This window comes from Pan troglodytes, chromosome 1, assembly GCF_028858775.2.
Source record: "Pan troglodytes isolate AG18354 chromosome 1, NHGRI_mPanTro3-v2.0_pri, whole genome shotgun sequence".
Classification (NCBI taxonomy): Eukaryota; Metazoa; Chordata; class Mammalia; order Primates; family Hominidae; genus Pan; species Pan troglodytes.
The window spans coordinates 7,300,107-7,322,766 of NC_072398.2; the positions used below are offsets into that span (position 1 = coordinate 7,300,107).

General features: G+C 41.3%; 1 protein-coding gene and 1 long non-coding RNA gene across 10 annotated transcripts in view; one reads left to right on the top strand and one right to left on the bottom strand.

The window, feature by feature from the left end:
• The window catches only part of EXO1 (exonuclease 1), a 42,754-nt gene extending 22,703 nt beyond the window's left edge, over positions 1-20,051 (bottom strand). For 2 of the 8 annotated variants that reach the window (XM_063790137.1, XM_016941753.3), the window contains exons 1-10: positions 19,211-19,347; positions 17,645-17,822; positions 16,132-16,185; positions 15,823-15,942; positions 14,753-14,876; positions 10,893-11,030; positions 9,657-9,869; positions 7,670-7,857; positions 6,874-6,970; positions 1,316-1,541 (exon numbers count right to left, since the gene is read on the bottom strand). In XM_063790137.1, the coding sequence (XP_063646207.1) occupies positions 1,316-1,541; positions 6,874-6,970; positions 7,670-7,857; positions 9,657-9,869; positions 10,893-11,030; positions 14,753-14,876; positions 15,823-15,926 (1,090 nt within the window). In that variant the 5' untranslated portion in view covers positions 15,927-15,942; positions 16,132-16,185; positions 17,645-17,822; positions 19,211-19,347. Of the gene's footprint in view, positions 1-1,315; positions 1,542-6,873; positions 6,971-7,669; positions 7,858-9,656; positions 9,870-10,892; positions 11,031-14,752; positions 14,877-15,822; positions 15,943-16,131; positions 16,186-17,257; positions 17,823-19,210; positions 19,510-19,886 lie in introns of those variants that run through there. The other 6 variants (XM_054660923.2, XM_054660915.2, XM_001160941.6 and 3 more) reach the window with 5 other exon arrangements.
• The window catches only part of LOC134807951 (uncharacterized), a 171,517-nt gene continuing 168,364 nt past the window's right edge, over positions 19,508-22,660 (top strand). For both annotated transcript variants that reach the window (XR_010149643.1, XR_010149644.1), the window contains exon 1: positions 19,508-20,271. This is a non-coding gene — a long non-coding RNA (uncharacterized LOC134807951). The remainder of the gene's footprint in view (positions 20,272-22,660) is intronic.

Below are 22,660 nucleotides of genomic sequence, written 5' to 3' on the forward strand. Positions count from 1 at the left end.
ATGGAGTCTTTCTCTGGCACCCAGGCTGGAGTGCACTGCGTGATCTCCGCTCACTGCAACCTCTGCCTTCCAGGTTCAAGTGATTCCCCTGTCTCAGCCTCACAAGTAGCTGGGATTACAAATGTGTGCCACCATGCCCGGCTAATTTTTTGTATTTTTAGTAGAGATGGGATTTTGCCATGTTGGCCAGGCTGGTCTGGAGCACCTGACCTCAAGTGATCTGCCTGCCTCGGCCTCCCAAAATGCTGGGATTATAGGTGTGAGCCACCGCACCCGGCCTTAAAAATTTTTTTTGTGGAGACAGGGTCTCAGTGTGTTGCCAAGCCTGGTCTTGAACTCCTAGGCTCAAGCAATCCACCTGCCTTGGCCTCCCAAAACGTCGCAGTTATAGGTGCAAACCACCATGGCTGACCTTTTTTTTTTTAGAAATTAAAAAGCTAAATTCTAAAATGTACATGGAAATGTGAAAAACACAGAATAGCCAAAACAACTTTTCAAAAGAAAACTAACTTGAGACTTACACTGCCCCGCTTCAAGATTTTCTGTAAAGCCACATTAATCAAGAGTGTGTCTGATGTAAAGATAGGTAAGGAGAGCAATGGTATAGAATAACAAGAGTTCAGAAAAAGATCCACATATATGTGCTCAGCTGATTTTAAACAGCTGTGCCAAGGCAATTAAATGGGGAAAAGAAAACTTTTTAACAAAGGGTGCTGGAACAATTGGACAGCCATATATACAAGGTTAAAAAAAAAAAAAGCCATAATCCTTACATCACATTGTATTAAAAGAACTAACTCAAAATGGCTCACAGGCTAAAACTGTAAAATGTAAGAGCTAAAACTAATGATAATGTTTGGCTGTGTCCCCACCCAAATCTCATCTTGAATTGTATCTCCCATAATTCCTATGTGTTGTGGGAGGGACCTGGTGGGAGATAACTGAATCATGGTGGCCGTTTCCCCCATACTGTTCTCATGGTAGTGAATAAGTCTCATGAGATCTGATGGTTAAATAAGGGAAAACCCTTTCACTTGGCTCTCATTCTTCTCTTGTTTGCTACCATGTGAGAAGTGCCTTTCACCTTCCACCATAATTGTGAGGCCTCCCCAGCCACACGGAACTGTGCGTCCATTAAACCTCTTTCTTTTGTAAATTGCCCAGTCTCAGGTATGTGTTTATCAGCAGGGTGGACTAATACAACTATAAAACTTCTAGGAGAAAACAGGAGAAAATCTTCGCGACTTTGCGTTGGGCAATGATTTCTTAAATATGACCAATATTCACCAGCATTTTGCAAAACTGAAATACGTACCACTTCTTGGTCTTTTCACAATGGATGATTTCCTTGGAAGATTTAATCCTTTAGTACTAATCACTCGTTCCACTCCCACAGTACTTGGATTTTCCTTCAATTGTGGGGCATCTGAAACAATACCCGACTCTGGTCTGGGAGAGTAATTCCTATGCCAAATGCTGCTAACATTAGCTGACTTTTGACATGTTTTGTCATCCCAACTACGACTTCTTGAATGGGCAGGCTAGAAAAGGAAAAGGAAAAAGGTTATTTGCAGAAAGAAAATAATCAATTTATTTCCTTCTGTATCAACATAAATTATAAATAAACATCTTAAGTTACCCTTAAAAACAATAGCTGTTGATGAAACAGCTGTCCTTGAATAACATTTCCTACTTTGCTGGTCCTATACTTTTCCATTAAATGTGTCTTATATTCCTAGGCCTGTTTTTCTTCTGATGAGAGTCAAGCAACTTTGTTAGCTCATTTCTAAAAAAAAAAAAAAAAAAAAAAAAACCAAGAGTTGCTAGCAGCTGTAGAAAAAAAAAGATTAAATAAATAAATAAATAAATAAAAATCTTCGTAATACAAATGGGGCAAGAAATAAGACCACAACTGAAGAAATGTGGTCAGGAAGATGGTGTCTTTTAAATGGAAAGCAGCCAGGCACGGTGGCTCACGCCTATAATCCCAGCAATTTGGGAGGCTGAGGCAGGCGGATCACTTGAGGTCAGGAGCTCGAGACCAGCCTTGCCAACTACTACTAAAAGTACAAAAATTAGCCAGGTGTGGTGGCGTGCGCCTGTAATCCCAGCTACTTGGGAGGTTGAGGCAGGAGAATCACTTGAACCCAGGAGGCAGAGGTTGCAGTGAGCCGAGGGAGACTCCGTCTCAAAAACAAACAAACAAAAAAGGAAAGCAATCACTTTTAATGCTAATATAAGTTATTCACAATTACTACAAATTTTGGAAGACAATGATCTGCTAAGAGGATGTCAATGATATTCTAATAGAGAAGGACAGCCAAAGGGAAAAAATTAGCAAAGACACAAAAAAAATCATTACAATCCCACCTGACAAAAATCCCACATGAACTCAGAATCTAATCAAACCCTTTCACTTAAAGAAAGGACAAAAATAAAAATAAATAAAACAGGTGACATTACTCAGAATACCCTTTGAGAATTAATAAGGAAGGTAATTTAATTGAGGGAATGAATATAAAAAGATAGCTTTATCAGTATGGCTCACGGCATTAGATCCCACTGATGGTTTTACTAAATAAAAAAGAGAAATAGACAAGTAGAAAACCAGACTAAATAAATTTTAGATAAATAAAAATAATTCATTTGGTGTACAATTATGGTTCCTACAGAAATTTCTCTATGAGAAGGACAAAATTCTGACAGGAATTTGAGCTGATGAAGGATGGCCGTCTTAGCATTCCATAACATTACAATTGGTAATGGGACATACTCAACACTGTCAACTATTTTTGAGTTTCTGAGACAAAGGAAAAGCTTAAGAATCATTCTTAATGAAATTATAGGCCAGGCGTGGTGGCTCACATCTGTAATCCCAGCACTTTGGGAGGCTGAGGCAGGTGGATCACCTGAGGTCAGGAGTTTGAGACCAGCCTGACCAATATGGTGAAACCCCATCTCTACTAAAATACAAAAATCAGCTGGGCGTGGTGGCACACGCATGTAATTCCAGCTAGTTGGGAGCCTGAGGCAGGAGAACCACTTGAAACCCAGAGGCCGACGTTGCAGTGAGCTAAAATCATGCCACTGCTTGCTAGCCTGGGCAACAGAGAGAGATTCTGTTCAAAAAAAAAAAAGAGATATTCAAGTCAAAAAAAATATATATATATATATATAATGCTGTGGCCAGGTGTGGTGGCTCCACATGTTTTGGAGGCCAAGCAGTTTTGGAGGCTCAGCAGTTTTGGAGGCCAAGGCAGAATGACTGCTTCAGGCTAGGAGTTCAAGACTAGCCTGGGCAACATAGTGAGACCCCACAGACACACACACAAAATTAGCCAGGCATAGTGGCATATGCCTGTAGTTCCAGCTACTCAAGAGGCTTGATGCCAGTTACTGAAGATCGCTTGAGCCCAGGAGCTCTGAGGGTGCCACTGCACTCCAGCCTGGAGGACAGAGAAAGAGACCCTGTCTCAAATAAAAAAATTAAAAAAGAAAGAAAGAAATGATAAATACTGTCGATAGTTCAGCTGTGTACAGATAGCACTTCTCAGCCTCCTTCTTTCCAGAATCATTCCTCAAAACAAGAAGAAACACAAAATTAACCTGCAAAAAAATTAGGAGATAATCTGTGACTTCTAAACCACAGTGAAGATAGAATATAGATGGAAGAAATTAAAAGACTTTGTCTGCAGAAGAGAATATCAAAGAGAAGCCAATTCCACCTACAGAAACCTGGAGAAAGGCTCAAGAATTAAAGTCTTGGAATTACAGAAGCCCCTGGTGGGGGGATGACTAACTAAAGAGAGAATTATTTGGCCCTGTGTCCCCATCTCCAACCTGACTATACAGTCAACAAACATCTACCTGCCTTCAGAACCAGAACAATTGAACTTTTGAAACGCACAAAGAGTAACAGACATAGCAGGCATTTCTGAAGATAGATTCATTTGTCTGAAAACAGAGATGAAACAAAAGGCTAAATATTGAATGGCAAGGAACCATGCTACCCTTTCCTGGCCTGCCCCAACTCACTTTCCCTATCCTGCTTTCAAAATACAGACAGCCAAAGTTTAGATACCCTAAGCAGACATCTCTTTTTGGAAAAATGTAACTGTGCAGAGAACATTCCAACATTGGAGAATTCACAAATCAAATCCAATGTGTTACCAACCACATCACCCAAGAATGAAGTCCAACATCATAAGCCCCACTCATTCACACAATGTTCCCCATGAGCTTTTCGGGGCCCCTTCAAATATGACTGGCCAGAACTTACCACCATGAGGGAGAAAATATCAACACAGGAAAAAGGTACACAGCAGTTACAGAGAGCGGAAGAAAACGTTCAAAAAATTATCATATTCTGAGAAAGATAAGAGATGACATCTAAATCTTCAAAAAAAAAAAGTATAATTAAAGAGTCCCTAGATATAAAAATATGATAGTAGAAGTAAAGAATTCAACAGAATTTCCTGCACTGATAGAAAAGCTCTGTGCTGTCCACTATGTTAGCCACTAACCACTAAGCACTTGAAAGCTGGCTACTATAACTAAGGAAGTAAAATAGCAATTGTATTTAATTTTAACAAATTTAAATAGCCACACATGGCTAGTGGCTACCGTATTACAAGGAGCAAGGTTAGAAAATAGGGGAATAGCAACCTGAGTGTAAGGTTTACATCACTGAAGCTAATAAAGCTCATTTTTAGGGTCGTTATGGATTTGTGCTCTCTTGGTAGGCTTGGCTTATTTCAGCTTACAGTAATGGTTACTTTTCCATGCTGAATGGATCACCAGTTTGTTAGTGGTCATCTTTTCCAGGCTCACTTCTTTTTTTCTCAAGATCTGGTTCCTTTACATGGTAAACACTAAGATATTCTTAGCCCATCCATAATGAACAATCTAAGAGTTCCCTTAATATATCACTTTTTTCTACATATGCTTTTTTTGTTTTTGTTTTTTAGCCTGGAATCACCCATCTTGAAAAACTCTACTAATCCTTGCAAACTGAGGATACACATCAGTTTCTCTTTCAGCAGACAGTAGAGAACTTGGCTTGGAATCACAGCTCCCCTATTTACGAAAATGGTCAGCTGGAAAAGTTACTTAAGTATCCTCTAATTGTTTCCTCATCTGTAAAATGAGAATGGTGCTGACTTCAGAGGCTTTCTGAAGAGTGAATGACTTACTATGTCTAAGGTGCTTAAAAAGAGCACCTGGAACATAGCAGATGCTCAGAAAATGTTTGCCATTATTATTAGGAAGCATTCTCTTAGGTGGAGTGAGGGACATGCTTTTTATTTCCACAGAGCCTGGAATACCTCTTTAGTGTAGCACTTACCGCATTTCTTTCTATAGAATCACATCTCCTTCCTATTTAGGCAATGGGCATTTGACAGGCAAGGATCTTACTTTTCCTGTATTTCTTATTTTTCTTCATATTCCAGAACCCTAGCTAACCTAATTACATTGTTTCAGTGCTTGATAAATGTTTAGTAAAGGAATAAATTAGTGAACAAGAATTAAACTGGAAGCTTGGGAAAAGAAGAAAATGTTAACCAGAAGGACAACTCAAAGAGGCAAGAGGATGTAGCAACGAAATGGAAGCCAAAGTTTATTTCCAAGTTTTCCAGTGTGAGAACAAAAGAGACCTGTGGCTAACACTCATTCACTCAACATATAAACATAGTAAATATCATACAGCAGTGAGGATCACCAAGTTCTGCCTTTATGAAGACCACATTCTATTGGAAAGAATCAGAAAAGAATAGAAGCATGTTATATAGCAATAAGTGCTAAATAGGAAATAAAAGAGAAATGTGATTAAAAGTTGATTAAAAACATGAAGAGTTTAGTTTTGCCTATAAATAGACTTGGAGGTTACAGGAAATCAGAGACGCAAGAGACAGTGAGAATTCTGTGGTTGGTGCACAGGCGAGAGACTGGAGTAAAGATGGAGATGTGAGTTCTTTACGTAAATGGGATTAAAGCCCTAAGGACTTACCTAAGGAAGAAATGTAAACAGAAAAGAGAACAGAGGATAAACAGAAATACAAAGAGAAAGAGAATGATGGGAGACAGTATCTTAAGGAATACATACAATACTGAAGAAGCAGAAGAAAACAGCAAATTGCGGCTAGGAGCGGTGGCTCATGCCTGTAATCCCAGCGCTTTGGGAGGCCGAGGTGGGCGGATCACCCGAGGTTGGGAGTTCCAGACCAGCCTGGCCAACATGCAGAAATCCTGTCTCTACTAAAAATACAAAATTAGCCGGGCGTGGTGGTGCATGCCTGTAATCCCAGCTACCCAGGAGGCTGAGGCAGGAGAATTGCTCGAACCTGGGAGGCGGAGGTTGTGGTGAGCTGAGATCGCACCATTGCACTCCAGCCTGGGCAACAAGAATGAAACTCTGTCTCAAAAAAGAAAAAAGAAAAGAAAACAGCAAATTGTTTAAAGAAACAGCAGGGGCGTGCATTAAATATTTGTTAAATTGTGCATGAGTGAAAAAACAGCTTTAACTCCCGTAGCATTCCTAGGCTTGGGTCTTCAATGATGCCAAATGCCACAGAAGCCGAATGGAGTGAGATGAGAAAAAAAGGGATCAAATGCTTGGTATATTCAAATGAAATGCTCAAGGATAAGGGTTTGATAATAAATAACAGTCACTTCTTAATTTTAAAAAATTAACCAATATACCTATGCTCTAATAGATGTAATTTCTCTAGGATCAAGTTGTTTTTAATGTACATTCTGCACAGAGCCTGGATATAGAAACGCTTAAAAGAAGCTTAGTGTATGAAGATTTGCCTTTAATCACAGCTCGGGACATAACTAAAACGTGTTTTCATAGGGTGGTCATCAAAACGTTACCATAGCAGTGTCTGGATTGTAGTCATCGATCTGTTCAAAAGTATTTATATCTTTATTTCCAAGTGCTATTTGAAGAGCTATGGAATCATCAACATATCTAGATTAGTAAGATTAAGGAAAAATGTATTAACAACCAACCAAATGATATTATACTAAGATGGAAAAATGTTTTCTATTGTCACGAAAATCCACAGGTTTATGACTTAAATGGAGTCTCCTTACTTTATACATCAGCATTACTGAAAGCACAGACACAGTTTGCTAGTCTCTATCTGTCTCTGCAGGAGTTGGTGTCTTCTGACAAGGGCCCAGGCCATCACTGACTCCCTCCCTTTAAGGGAAACAGAGGGGAAAGTCCTAGCCACCACCTAAGTGACTCAGGGCTCTGCATCAGCCTGCATGTACATGGCCAGTGGCTATGGGAAGGGCATCCTCTCCTGGTGCACTCAAATGCCCAGAATGCTCTTCCTGATAAGTCGAGCTTGCTTGCCACGAGGAGGTCCTCTCAAGAGCCACCTTTGGAATGTGTACCGTAAGTGACGGACCCTGTGCATGCTTCTGTCAGTCAATCTAAGTAATCGGGATGCATAGTGGATGAGCCTCGGGTTTATGAACAAAAAGTTGTTCTCAATTTTCACTAGCATGGTAATTTAAATGAACAATATACAGATTTCACTATAAAAAAGAGAGCAAAAAATAATGTGCAAGCTTTTTACTAAATGCCTCACAAAAAAATCACCATAAAAATATTGAAGAAAAATGCACAAATTCTACCATTCTGTTTCAGAAAGGATACTGCCCAGCGTAGCTTAGTGTTTCAGGATCAACATCATCTTCATAGGCGTTCAGAGGAATAAGTTTCCTTTTGATGGGATCAAAAACTAGCTGATAGAGGAAGGTATTGTTGGCCCGAATAAACCCTTTGATGTAATCCTCTGGTACCGTGATATTCATCTTGAGATAATGTCCAATTTTCTTGATAACCTAACAATGCATGCAAAAATATTTTATCTGCAACTAAAGAACAGGGAACATATTAACCTCAAGGCTGATTGATTTACATTCATAAAGAGGGATTGAAACATTAACTGCTTTCATCTACATTAAAAAGTTCTACCAGCTAATACAACCATGTTACATCACTTAAAATTCTAAGTCTCATTACTAGTATTTTCTTTGGTTTTTCTATTACTAATTTGAAGGATAAAAAAAATACAGTTATATAGTACATCAAGTTTGTGCTTCTAGGTGTAACTTTGAGATACATTATCCATTCATCTTCAAAGTCCTTTTTATCAAGAAAGGAAAAAACAAAGAACATCCAAAATCTGAGAATTAAAAAAATGCAAATATTTCTAGATCATATTTTTAAACCAAGTTGACATTCTGATTTCTGTGAGAGTCATGGATGCTTAAAGCTGGAAAGGATCCTAAACATTGCATAGTAAACTCATAGATGAAAAAGGGAAGGCCCAGAGAACCAAAGGGATCCTGGAGTCACAGGCTAGTTAAGGCACGTGGTCCTATTCCCACCTGGGACACTATCTTCCAACCTAGAGATCTTTCCATTACATGACATCACTCTTAGTCCTGAGGACTCAGGCCTTATACTCCTGGAAATAGAAAAATGAAATTTCTGCTCTGCAAACTGTAAGGGTTTAGAGAATATCCAAGGGGGAAAATGAGCTTCTTTGATGTTTATTTTTTAAGAGAAACTACAAAGTAGCAATGTCCAGAGTCTCAGAATTTTCCAGATGATATATGACACATGGTATCAAATGAGGCTTAATAAGGCAGCAGATACAGGTTGGGTACACATTATCCAAAATGCTTGGCACCGGAAGTGTTTCAGATTTTGAATTTTTTCAGATTTTGGAATATTTGCATATACACGTTATGAGATAACTTGGGGATGGGGCCCAAGTCTAAACATAAAATCCATTTACGTTTCCACACACTGACAGCAAGAGGGTGAAGAAGAAAAAAAACTCAATTTATGTTTCATATAAGCCTTACACACATAGACTGAAGGTAATTTTATACAGTATTTTTAATTATTTTGTGTACTCTTCACATGAGATCAGGTGTGGAATTTTTCACTTGCCTGCCAGGACTCAAAAAGTTTTGGATTTTTGAACATTTCAGATTTTTGGATTAGGGATGTTCAACTTGTATACGAACACAGCTGTCTTCTATTAGGCCACATTAAAGAGATTTGCATAAATGTATGATTCCTCTCTCTCATAATTTTTGTTTTAAAAAATGATTATTTTTCATAAAAGCATGCTATTTACGCTAACATGTAATGAGTTTATTATAAAGTTTAAGTGAATTGATAAACATTCAAATTTTTGTTTTAATTTTTAATTCAGTAAATATCAATAGCTATCGCCTACATAAACAAAAAATATTACCATAAAGGAGCTTGAGGAGTGTAAAGGGATCCTGCGACCAAACAGTTTGAGAACCACTACTATAGAGTTATAGCACAGAAGTCAAAAGACTCCGAGTTTAATTTTACCCTAGAATATTTTCTCCTTGAGCCTCTTTATACTAGTCTTTATTTTAAAAATCACTACTTTTTTGCCAATTGCAGAAAACATGATTTTCCCAATATATGTTAGTTGCTAAGGCAAAGTTCTAGTGCCTCAGTCATTTGCTCCTTTTAATAATGTAATATAGGTTATTCGCATAACAGAATATTTAAATCCATATTATGATTTATTATTTTACTAAGGAAATGCTTCAGAAATTGAATATGACACTTAGCAAATCACTCTTACCTTTACTATATCTGGATTATTGGCTAGTCTTAGGACTTTGCATGCCTTTGCTAATCCAATCCCACGCAGTGATGACAGGTAGTCACAACCTGAAAGAATACACATGTAACGAAACTTCTCTTCCGTGAATACATCCCCAAGCTGTCTGCACATTCCTAGCCGAGCTTGATCAATTTCAAGTCCATTTCCAAACTGGTCCATCTTTAAAATCACCTTCAAAAGGAAGGGAAATTGTTAATACCTAGAAGGGCCACTTTTGTCATTATCTAATCCACTGCAATAATTTTAAGAAATCTTTCTTGTTCTTCACCGTAACACTGAAAGACAGGAGACATAGATAGACAGGCTGATGATTACTAAGTTTACAAATAAAGTATACTGAAGCATAGGATACGACTAGACAAGGCTATACAGCTAGGACTCAACTGTCACAATTCTGGTATAAAGCAAGCTCTTTTTGCATCTCTTTATTTCCTACTTGTGTTACAGGGTTGTCATGATAATCAAACAGTAATGCATACGAAAAACATTTTCTCTTTCTCTGCCACTTGTACCTTTTAAGTAATCTTTTTCCTTATTATTGAAGCAATTCATGTTTATTGTAGAAAATTTGGAAAATATAGAAATTCAGGAAGAAAACAAGTCATCCCTATTCCCTCATTTATCACTGTAACCTAGTATTAACCTTTTGATAGAGACCCTTCTAGTCATAAATATAGGCATTAACAAAAATGAGAACATCCTGTAGTTTTGTATCTTAATTCTCCCCTAAATAAAGTTTTCCATGAAATAGTTTTATACATAATTCTAAATAACTGCATGGCAACCCTTTAGTACATAAGTTAGTATACCTAACCTAATCAAGAAATATAAAGCATATGTTGTCATTATTAAAAAATAAAACTGGTACGTCCACATTCTACTAAAGAATCTGCATAAAACAATAACAAACCCCTCCAACCTTAAGGGCTTACTTTGAAAAAGTATCCAGATTACACAAACATCAAGCAGCAAAACCCTTCTTTTCATTTTAAATAATTATTAACATTATAAAAATAGATGTCAGTTGCAAATATCTATTAAATACAATAATTTATCTTATAATATTTTATAAATATTATAAATTTTATAAATATTATAAATTATCATAATTTCCTGGACAGGAAAAATTTCAGCTCCTTGATTTACACTACTATCTACATAGAAAAGTAATATATAGTAGTCAGAGGTGAGTACCTTTTTACAGCCAAAAGCTAGGAGATCCGAGTCCTCTGTAATTATGGCTTGCACAATTCCCGCTTTGTTAAGATAGGCCAACTGCGCATCAGCTTCATAGGGAGCCACGAGGCAATCTACCCCCTGAGACCGGGCAGCCTAGAAGAGAGAATCACAGTGAATCTCTAGCACGGCATCTGGAAAGTACTAAACAACTTCCTGTTTCAAACCCACTTTATTACTAGCCTCAGCAGGCACATGCTAATATCACTTTGAGAAATCATTTCCTTTGAAGTAGAGTTTTTCTACTATAAGTTTTAGTATATGTTGAACTAATTATATAGCCATTAAGACATTTTTTAAAAATCAACTTATAAAATTTGGAGAAAAGAAATACTGCTACACAGCCAGAGGAAAAAAGAATCCCACAAGCTACAAAAGTAATCATTTTATTTTTTGGAGACAGGGTCTGGCTCTTGTCACCCAGGCTGGAGTGCAGTGGTGCCAGCCGGCAGAGCACACTGCAGCTTCGACCTCCTGGGCTCTGGGCTCAGGTGATCTTCCCACCTCAGCCTCCCGAGTAGGTGGGACTACAGGTGCACGCCACCATGCCCAACTAATTTTTTTGTATTTTTTGTAGAGACAAGGTTTTGCCATGTTGTCTAGGCTGGTCTCAAACTCCTGGACTCAAGTGATCCACTCGCTTCAGCTTCCCAAAGTGTTGGCATTGTAAGCGTTCAGCCATTGTGCCTGGCCCAGTTATTTTAAATTATAGAAAACTTCCATCTCAAGAATGGCTATGTTCCGAAAATATACATTTGTTTGGAGTTTTGAATACATGTTCCCCATAAAAATAACAGGTTGTCCTGTCAAGCTACAAAAGTCAGTGTACTGACACAGTATTGATAAAATTATAGACCATATCCAGCAATGTCTTGGGGGGAAAATATATACGTAGGTATATGTGTGTATACGTATACACACACACGTATATATACACACATACATAACTCTCCTCTAATAATGTATCTTACATATATATTATAGGCTATAGCACTATATTTAAACCAATGCATTATGAGAAAATACTTTTAAAATAAACTTGCCAAGAAAAACAGCCCCTATCATAGCCGCTGTGTCAAAATCTAGGCAGCTGGAACTGGAACTTCCATGTTCTAAACTATGGGAAAATGGTTCCCAAGGCCTGAAGACAGGCTTTGGGAAGTTAAAAAAAAAAAAAGAAAAAAAGAAAAAAAGAGGAAAGAGGTATCAAGATCCTGCTGCTATCAATTTTGGTAACAATTTGCTTATTTTTCTCATTTTTTTTCCTTTTTTGGTCCAGCAATAGTCCTACTCTCATCCTTTTGAGAAGTGACAGCGTGCTGGCAGTCCTCATAGCCCTCGCTCGCTCTCGGCGCCTCCTCTGCCTGGGCTCCCACTTTGGCGGCACTTGAGCCCTTCAGCCCACCGCTGCTCTGTGGGAGCCCCTTTCTGGGCTGGCCAAGGCCGGAGCCGGCTCCCTCAGCTTACAGGGAGGTGTGGAGGGAGAGGCGCCAGTGGGAACCGGGGCTGTGCCCGGCGCTTGCGGGCCAGCTGGAGTTCCGGGTGGGCGTGGGCTTGGCGGCCCCGCACTCAGAGCAGCCGGCCGGCCCTGTCGGCCCCAGGCAATGAGGGCTTAGCACCCGGCCCAGCGGCTGCGGAGGATGTACTGGGTCCCCCAGCAGTGCCGGCCCACCGGCGCTGCGCTCTATTTCTCGCGGGGCCTTAGCTGCCTTCCTGCGGGGCAGGACTCGGGACTGCAGCCCGCCATGCCTGAGCCTTCCCCCACCTCCGTGGGCTCCTGTGCCGCCCGAGCCTCCCCAACGAGCACCACCCCCTGCTCCACGGCACCCAGTCTCATCCACCACCCAAGGGATGAGTGCGGGCAGACGGCGCGGGACTGACAGGCAGCTTCACCTGCAGCCCCGGTGCGGGATCCACTGGGTGAAGCCAGCTGGGCTCCTGAGTCTGGTGGGGCCTTGGAGAACCTTTATGTCTAGCTCAGGGATTGTAAATACACCAATCGGCACTCTGTATCTACCTCAAGGTTTGTAAACACACCAATCAGCACCCTGTGTCTAGCTCAGGGTTTGTGAATGCACCAATAGACACTCTGTATCTAGCTACTCTGGTGGGGACTTGGAGAACCTTTGTGTTGGCACTCTGTATCTAACTAATCTGATGGGGCCAGTGGAGAATCTTTGTGTCCAGCTCAGGGATTGTAAACGCACCAATCAGCACCCTGTCAAAACAGACCACTCGGCTCTACCAATCAGCAGGATGTGGGTGGGGCCAGATAAGAGAATAAAAGCTGGCTGCCCCAGCCAGCAGTGGCAACCTGCTTAGGTCCCCTTCCACACTGTGGAAGCTTTGTTCTTTCGCTCTTTGCAATACATCTTGCTACTGCTCACTCTTTGGGTCCATGCTGCTTTTATGAGCTGTAACACTCACCGCAAAGGTCTGCAGCTTCACTCCTAAAGCCAGCAAGACCGCGAGCCCCCAGGGAGGAACGAACTCCAGACACGCCACCTTAAGAGCTCTAACACTCACCGCGAGGGTCTGCGGCTTCATTCTTGAAGTCAGTGAGGCCAAGAACCCACCAATTCTGGACACACTTTTACACCACTATTTGTGTCCAATCAGGGTTTCTCCTCTACTTCCGCACACAATGCAGCCTCTCTTCTCCTGACTACACAGAGCACACATTTCTTTATACTTCACGCTCTGTCCTGCATCCCATCGTTTCCTTCTAGCTTGACCCATACAGAAAAGAGCCAGAGACTCAAATGACAAAGCCAAAATCAGAACTGTAGCGCCTATTTTAGCTCAGGAACTGGATGACAGAACTGTAAGCTAGAAAAAGCTGACTTCACCTTTACCATCATACCTTTAACAGGCCAGGCACGGTGGCTCACACCTGTAATCCGAGCACTTTGGGAGGCCAAGGTGGGCAGATCACCTGAGATTGGGAGTTCGAGCCCAGCGTGACCAATATGGAGAAACCCCATCTCTACTAAAAATACAAAAGTAGCCGGGCGTGGTGGCACATGCCTGTAATCCCAGCTACTTGGGAGGCTGAGGCAGGAGAATCGCTTTAACCTGGGAGGCAGAGGTTGCAGTGAGCCCAGATTGTGCCATTGCACTCCAGCCTGGGCAACAAGAGTGAAACTCCGCCTCAAAACAAACAAACGAACAAAAAAACCACAACACCTTAACCAAGCAGGCTCTAAAAAGGGGAAAGTGAGGGCTGGGAATGTGGGCACCTTGACACTAAGATTTACAGGAATAAGGAAAGAAGCTGCTGCAAGGAGGAGGTGAAAGGGAACAGAAGTCTGTAGGGTGCCTGGGGCAACGAAGCTACATCACAGATCTGTCATTCAAGAGTGCCGGTTACAGTAAGTGTTGAAGACTGTAGGAGAGTTGGGTGAGACCGATGCCTCCAGGAATTGGTTCCTTCCATCTCAAAAATAAAGTTTTAATAGAGACAGGGTCTCATTATGTTGCCCGGGATGGTCTCAAATTCCTGAGCTCAAATGACCCTCCTGCCTCAGCGTCCCAAACTGCTGGGATTACTGGTGTGAGCCACCGTGCCTGGCCCTGTTCCTTCCATTGCTATGGAACAACATGACTTAAAGAGAGAGCCTTACTTATGCCTTAGGATTTCTCCTTGGAAATTGCTGAAGTCTTCTCTATCTAGTGATGCTGTTCCCTTCTTCTGACATCTGCCCTTTACTTGAGGTTAGGCCTAGAACAATTTTCCACCCTTGATTTTCTTCCTCTCTCATCAATAAACAAGTTGTAACTAGCTTTGGTGAACTTGCCCATCTGCCCCTTTGTCTTACTTTAATTACTTTGTGGGCCATGGCATGTGTGATATTGATAGACCGGGTGAAACACTCTCGAGCTTCTGAGACTTTCCCCTCACGAAGAAGTTGCTTTCCCTTAAGAAGATTGGCTTGTCGTCTTCTGCAAGGGAAGAACATTTTTAAAATATAAAACATTTAAGAGGCTGACTCAAGAAACTGTAACAGAACTATAATTCAAGAAGCTTTCCTAGAACTGAAAAAAGTTTTTGACTCATTAGAAAGTACACACCAGGCCCTTGAGAACATTAACCCAGATGCTTTAGGCTTCTAAGACAAAAAGAACAAGTGATTTAGAATGATTATATGCACACACACACACACAAGATTACCATTAGGCTTTTCCACAGCAATTCTTTTTGTCAAAGAAAATGTAGTAACTAAGATACTTTTAAACAAAAGTGATAATGTAGCAGATACATAACATTTAAGGAAATCTGTTCACATACTAGGCTATAAAATAAGCCTCAACAAATTAAAATTTTATTTATTAATTTTTTTTTAGGCCAGGCACAGTGGCTCATGCCTGTAATTCCAGCACTTTAGGAGGCTGAGGTGGGCAGATCACTTGAGGCCAGGAGTTTGAGACCAGCCTGGCCAACAGGGCAAAACCCCATCTCTACTAAAAACACAAAAATTAGCCGGGCGTGGTGGCACGTGCCTGTAGTCCCAGCTACTCGGGAGGCTGAGGAACAAGAATTGCTTGAATCCGGGAGGTGGAGTTTCCAGCGAGCCAAGATTATACCACTGCACTCTAGACTGGGCGACAGAGTGAGACTGTCAAAAAATAAAGATAAAATTGTTAGTGACGGGGTCTCACTATGTTGCCCAGGCTGGAGTACAGTGGCTCTTCACAGCGATGATCATAGGGTACTAAGGTGCTGAACTCCTGGGCTCAAGTGATCCTCTTGCCTCAACCTCCCGAGTACCTAGGACAATAGGCGCAAGCCACTGAGCCTGGCTTAAAATTTTAAAAATTGGTATCATATAGACTACAGTGTCTGACCTTAGTGCAATGAAGTTAGAGATTAAGTAGAGAATTAACTTACTCTCTTCTAGATCTCTCTACTTCCTTTTTAGAAGGTAAAGTACATCCATCAAATACGAGAATAGGCTTGATCCCATGAGATAGTAACATATTTACAAATTTCATACAAAATCCTACATACCTATGGAAAAAAAGAAAAACATTCAGTGCTTCACCTTTCCTAAGGTAATACTTCTGCTCTATTTTAAGCCAGATGAGAAAACTATGGAAAGAGAAGGTTTTTTATTTTGTTATTTTAAGCAGATGTTTTCATAGGAATTGGAACTCTAACTTACTAGACTTGGATTCAAATCCTGCCTTGGATACTTACGAGCCATGTGATGTCTGGTGAACTACTTGAGCCTCCAAGCCTTGGTTTCCTTATCTGTGAATTAAAGAGCTTTGATATCCCTTCTAATTCTGACATCTTTGGTTTCAAATCTGGTCTTTCCCCCCCATTTTATGTTAAAAAATTTCAAATCTATTGAAAAGTTGAAAGAATAGTACAATAAACACTGGATTCTTCCAATGACACCATATCACAGCTAAGTAATTTAATAGTAACATAATATTATCTAATACTCAGTTTATATTATAATTGGTACAATTGTCTCAACAATGTTTCTTATATTCAGTGGTGTCCTGGTAAATGTTTAACAACCAGTTCTAGGGGAAGAGGTGCCTGATTTCCCTGAGATAAATATTCCTCAATGGTAGATGAGCTACCTACTTGAACTCAATGAATGCTGAGCTGAGAAGACATGGTGTATAAAGAGCTCATATGAATTGGCTCCAGGACACCACTGCTACTATTTTTTCCAAATCCAGGATCCAATCAAGGGTCAGGTATTACGTTAGGTATTGTGACAAAAATAACTGCATTTACAACTTCTATCATTTTATAAAGAAAAGGACATTTTAGCTCAAAAACAGGAATGGGAAAACATAATCTTTAATCTTTTTGCATAACGCAAACTTAGCAGCTAAAATAAAGAAAAAAAAGATGACCTTTTAAATATGTCATCTTGATGAAAGACTCACTACATTGTTATCCTTATTTTTTCTATGTGTTGTAGATCAGTGACAGTGAACTTGCATTGGTATGGAACAATGATTGGGACCCGCTGATCATAAAGCAAAATTTAGGAGAAAGCAAATATGAAATTATAATGAATTTTACAACACATTTGTTTTTTTGCTAACCAGGATTAGCAGTATGTTTTCTGTACCCAAGAATGTGGGAGTCAGAAATCATCACGGATTTTCAAAGCATTTGTTAAAAAATTTATCTTAGGTTAAGAATTGGGCCAGGCATGGTGGCTCACGCCTGTAATCTCAGCACTTTGGGAGGCCAAAGCAGGCGGATCACTTGAGGAGTTTGAGACCTGCCTGGCCAACATGGTGAAACCCTGTCTCTAATAAATATACAAAAATCAGCCGGGCATGGTGGTGCGCACCTGTAATCCCAGCTACTTGGGAGGCTGAGACAGGAGAATTGCTTGAACCTGGGAGGCGGAGGTTGCAGTGAGCCGAGATTGTGCCACTGCACTCCAGCCTGGGCTAGAGATTCCGTCTAAAAAAAAAAAAAAAAAAAGAATAAAGGAGATATTAATAGTCTTTGTCCATCAGTGTCTTGATACTCTGGCTTATTATAAAGAAAGAAAACTAGGCCTATTATCACAGAAGGAAGTCATCCCTGATTTGGGAATATTCTAAAACATACAACTTTTACTTCCTGATAAGTTCTGGCATTGAGTGAAAACAATCCGTTTCTGGGGGAGAAAAAAAGGCACTGTAGGTCTCATTCTTAATTGTCAAAGAATTAACATAAGGTCCAGACTTACCTATCAGTAGGTTCACCTTTGGCTAGTTTTTCAGCACAAGCAATAGCTCCTTTGTGAAGCCAGCAATATGTATCCACAGCTACTACCTGCCCTTTATACTTCCTCACATGGATGGGTTCTGAAGCTTCTTTGATAAATTGTAGCAATCCCTGTATCCCCATGGTGCCAAATTAACTACCTGATATGAAAAGAGACAGGGAGAACAGTAATATTTAAAGAAAAATACATTTATTAAAACATCTTAGACAAATGAAGAGAAAGCTTGGAGTCCAATGCAGAAATTGGTTTGTTGTTGTTGTTTTTTTTTTTTTTTTGAGACGGAGTCTCACTCTTTCGCCCAGGAGGGACTGCAGTGGCCTATATCGGCTCACTGCAGGCTCCGCCTCCCGGGTTCACGCCATTCTCCTGCCTCAGCCTTCCCAGTAGCTGGGACTACAGGCGTCCGCCACCGCGCCCGGCTAATTTTTTGTATTTTTAGTAGAGACGGGGTTTCACCATGTTAGCCAGGATGGTCTCGATCTCCTGAACTCGTGATCCGCCCGCCTCGGCCTCCCAAAGTGCTGGGATTACAGGCGTGAGCCACCGCGCCCGGCCAGAAATTGTTCAGATATTCAAGAATCGCTGCTCTTTAATATTTTAGCTGGGCTCCTCCCTATCAAACAATTTCCATAGGGTAGAATTTACATTAATCACTAATACTACCTCTAATGCCACTTGACTGTTGCTTAATGTTTGTTAAGTCTTTCCAAAGTGCTTTTGCACTTTCACTCCTGACACATGCTTCAAGGAGCCAGGCACAAACAAAACCATGCATGCGATGGCATCGCATTGCCTCTACAAAGGGCATTAATCATAAGGGTCAACGTGCAAATTCAAATAGGAGTAGAAACTCAAAACAGTTTGTAGGAAGGTAAGTATTTCAATTAAAAAACAAAGGAAAAATTCAAAAAGAATTACAGAAATGATCCTGTACTTTTTTAGGACTGAAATTCACTGCTATTAGAACGCATTATTCTAAGCACGAACATTCTGGTAATAAACAGTGGTGGCGCCCAGGGGCAACTCCATCAGCCTCTCTGAAAGCTACCCTAAAGAACTGTGAAACTGCGTCTGCTATGCAAATACAGCTTCAAGACAAATGCTTTAACTTTCCACCCCCTTCCATTCCGGTTGCAGCCCCCTAAGCCCTTTCTATACAGAGATTCTGGAACTGTCACAACCCTTTCTGATGAAACGACCTCCCCCCACTCTACAATAAAAAGTCAGTAATGGGCACTGAGCAGTTGCTTAGCATTTCATAATACAAATCTCTCCTACCAAACGTTAAGTTTGGAAGGAAGGGAAGAAAGAAAGTACAGGATCAGGAGGCAGCTTTACCCTGTTGACACCTTATCAGAGCTCTAAAGGCTCTGGTCCAGCAGTTCTCAAATTTCAGAGGTTCTTAGACTCTCAACTCCACTCAGTGACTGGGATACACTAGTTCTGCTGTGAATGAATTTTAAACAAAGCAGTTAATCTGGATGCAGGTGGTCCTCAAGCCACAGTTTCAGAAAAACAGTCTCTTACCTCTCAGATGATATCTAAAAAGAGTTTTCTCTCACTCCGAGGAAAACGGATATAATAGTTCATGAAATTTACATAAGTTTCTTCTGGGCCAGGCAAATATCCTCGAATAATTATTTCTTCTTTAGCGTAGTAAGAATGGCTGAGTGCGATAGTAAGAATGACTGTGTACATATCTCAAAGAGATCGCATGTGGCACTCGAGGTAACAATAACAGCACCATCTTCACTTTATCCCTCTGTCTCGCGGAGATGTGCAGGCGTGGCCCCCAAGCCCATTCCAGATGACACGTTTCTTTAGGTCTGCAAAATATTATGGGAAAATGTACTTGTCAACATTTAAAGGTGGAGAGATTGCATGTAAAACCTGGACTGCCAGCTTCTGCGGAAAAATGAGGTAAGTCTGGCAACCCTGGCGCCTGCTCCAGCCCGGAATCGTCTGCTCTCTTATCTCCCTCCGTTCACTGAACTGCAGACCTCTGGTTGCCAGACGTCCCCTCGGAACAAAACGCATACTCCACTCAGGCTAAGGGCTCTGCTGTTGGGTTGGGAAGATCACGCCAGACCCTCTCCTTCCCTTCCTGGAAGACCCGAATCCCGAGAGGAGGGTCGGAGGTGACGCGCAGGTCGACCCCCAAGGGAACCCACCCATTAGCCTCCGCACAGCCCGCTCCTCTCACCTTCCGAGAAAGGACTCTCCTCCTCCCCTTGAGCGGAGCCGATTGCGGTTGGAGAAACCCGCTCCGACGCCCCTAACTCACTGTGGCCAGAGCACCCACGGCCAGCAACGCAGAACACGGGCAACTTGCCTACACAGCGCGCGAAAGGCTGACCTTTCAATTTGCGCGGGTTCCTTGCGGCCCCGCCCAGAGGATGTGACGTCAACGCGTATCCCGCAACCCGGTTCCGCCTCCTGCGGCTTCCAACTCATAGGGTTGCGTCCAGAGCTCTCCGTCTCGCTGGGTAGACAGCGGCTCACTGCCCTACGACTGCAGCCGCTGCTGCCGGCCCGAACTCCGTGCGGCTTCTTGACGGCGCGAGTGGCACTGGCGCTGATGGCCGATGGTGAGCACCGCCTCGGAAGTTGGGAGTGTTTACACCCGCCGGGGCTGCTGGGCGTTGTAGTTCCCTCCTGGCTGCAGCCCCAGTTCTGGAGGCTGATGTTGAAAGAGCGCCGTCGGGCGTTGATGTTGAGGCTTTTCAAACCTGAAAAAGTAGCTCAGTCGCCCTCGGCGTCATCAGTCCCATCCTAATTCCTTCATTCTCTTTAAAACGCCCGGTTGCCTCTACAAATCGAAATTGAATTCAGTTCACGCTGGGTTCTTTTCCCCATTGCAGTAGTAGTAGTGATTAAAATCTGCCCCTACCATTTTACCTAGAACCCAGCTTCGTTTATTTTTGACATAAGTCGGGGAAAAATTAGCTATATAACAAGACCTTGAAAATGGGCCTTAGAGACAAAGACTTTAGAGGCATTTTGGACTTTCATGGTCACTTGCGGCTAGGTTTCCAATCCTCATAACACCCCAGACCTCGTCGCTGTCCTTTTAGGGATATTGTAATTTAAAAAATTGGAAGAAACCTTAGGCGAGACCACAAAGTAATGTTCTGGGCTCAGAGATCAATAGGAATGATAATGCAGACTCAATTCAAGGAATTGAAGGGGAAGAAGTGAGCACATTGTTTAAAATGCTCCCCATTTGATTACCTTCTTTACATCTTTTCCTCTTTTAAAGTCTTTTTATGATCACTCTAACATCTATCATGCCAATTTTAAAGGCATCTATGATGCCTTAAATTTGTTACTAAAATTGTTGAAAAGGTGCCACATTTGGGGAATGTGTTTGGAAAAGCTGTGTTGCTTTCTCCCTGGTTCTGGTCTTTAGAGCTGGGACTAGGAGAGATGAGAAAAGTTATCTTCCCTCCCTCTTCCAAAGGCTATGGTAGACCTAACCCTAAACTAGCTTGGAGTGGACTCTTGGAGAAAGTGGGGGACAATTTCAAACTGCAGTAGATTAAAGAGGAACTTCGATGTGGGCAGCATGTGTTTGTAGAGAAGCCTTCTTACACTCATTGGACTATCCAGCTGTAGTAACTGCTTCAGTACCTAGAATCCAACCATGAATATATCACACATGGGGGTCTTAGGAAGGAACCCCAAAATCAAAAAGGTGTCCATTCCAGTGTCACTGGATCTGTGATAAAACTAACATGAGAGTTTGCTGCACTGTGAACGGCTCATGTATTTACTATGAATTTGACTCCCAAGGTTTCAAACTGGATTCTTGGCTGCAGTGTTCAAAGACTAAAATTGAAAAAGAAAACACTAGTTACAATACATTTCACTAACAGAATATTTTTACTCTTTGGGAGGACAAAACCATTTGCATCAATGTGTGCAGTAATTTACTACTGCCTTAAGTGTGCCTGTCAGTTCCAGGTGGCATGGGGGACATAAAGAGATGTCCTGTGTCTTCAAGGAACTTAAGATCTAGTTCTGTAGACAAAACACATGTTTATCAGACAGTTAAGTCACAAATCATGATGGCATGTTATTAAATGCTGAAATAAATGGTATATCCCATATGTTTCCAGCTTAAGACTCAGTTCCAATGTTACCAGTTTCCAAATGTCTTCCCTAAGTTAGATATTTGTTTGATATGCACAAGCATTCTGTGATGGCTGTTTGGTCCTGACACTTCTCATATTCTCATTGTGTTTGAATTGTCTTTGCCCTTCAATAGACTGAGAACCTTTTGAGGTGGGGTTGCCAGATTTAGCAAATAATAACGTAGGACACCCAGAAATTTGAATTTCAGATGAACAACAGATAAATTTTTAATATATCTAATGCAATATTTGAGACATATACTAAAAGAAATCCCTGTTTATCTGAAATTTAAATTTATCTGGGCATTCTGTAATTTTATCTGGCCACCTTACTTTGAGGGCAGGGATTATGTCTATGAATTTTCACATCCCAGTAGCACTAGTGTTGATTTTAAACATTTCAAATGTGTGGACTAATACATGAATGTCCTAGGTATGGCACTATTATTATGGGTTTTCTGGGCTGCTCTTATCTTTATTTTTTTATTTTTTATTTTTATTTTTATTTTTTTTTAAGACAGAGTTTCGCTCCTGTTGCCCAGGCTGGAGTGCAATGGTGCGATCTCGGCTCACTGCAACCTCTGCCTCCTGGGTTCAAGCGATTCTCCTGCCTCAGCCTCCCAAGTAGCTGGGATTACAGGCATGCGCCACCACGCCTGGCTAATTTTCTATTTTAAGTAGAGGCAGGGTTTCTCCATGTTGGTCAGGCTGGTCTCGAACTCCCAACCTCAGGTGATCTGCCCGCCTCAGCCTCCCAGAGTGCTGGGATTACAGGCGTGAGCCACCGTGCCCGGCCAGCTCTTATCTTTAAATACTGTATCTTGTTGAAATATCAGGTTGCCTG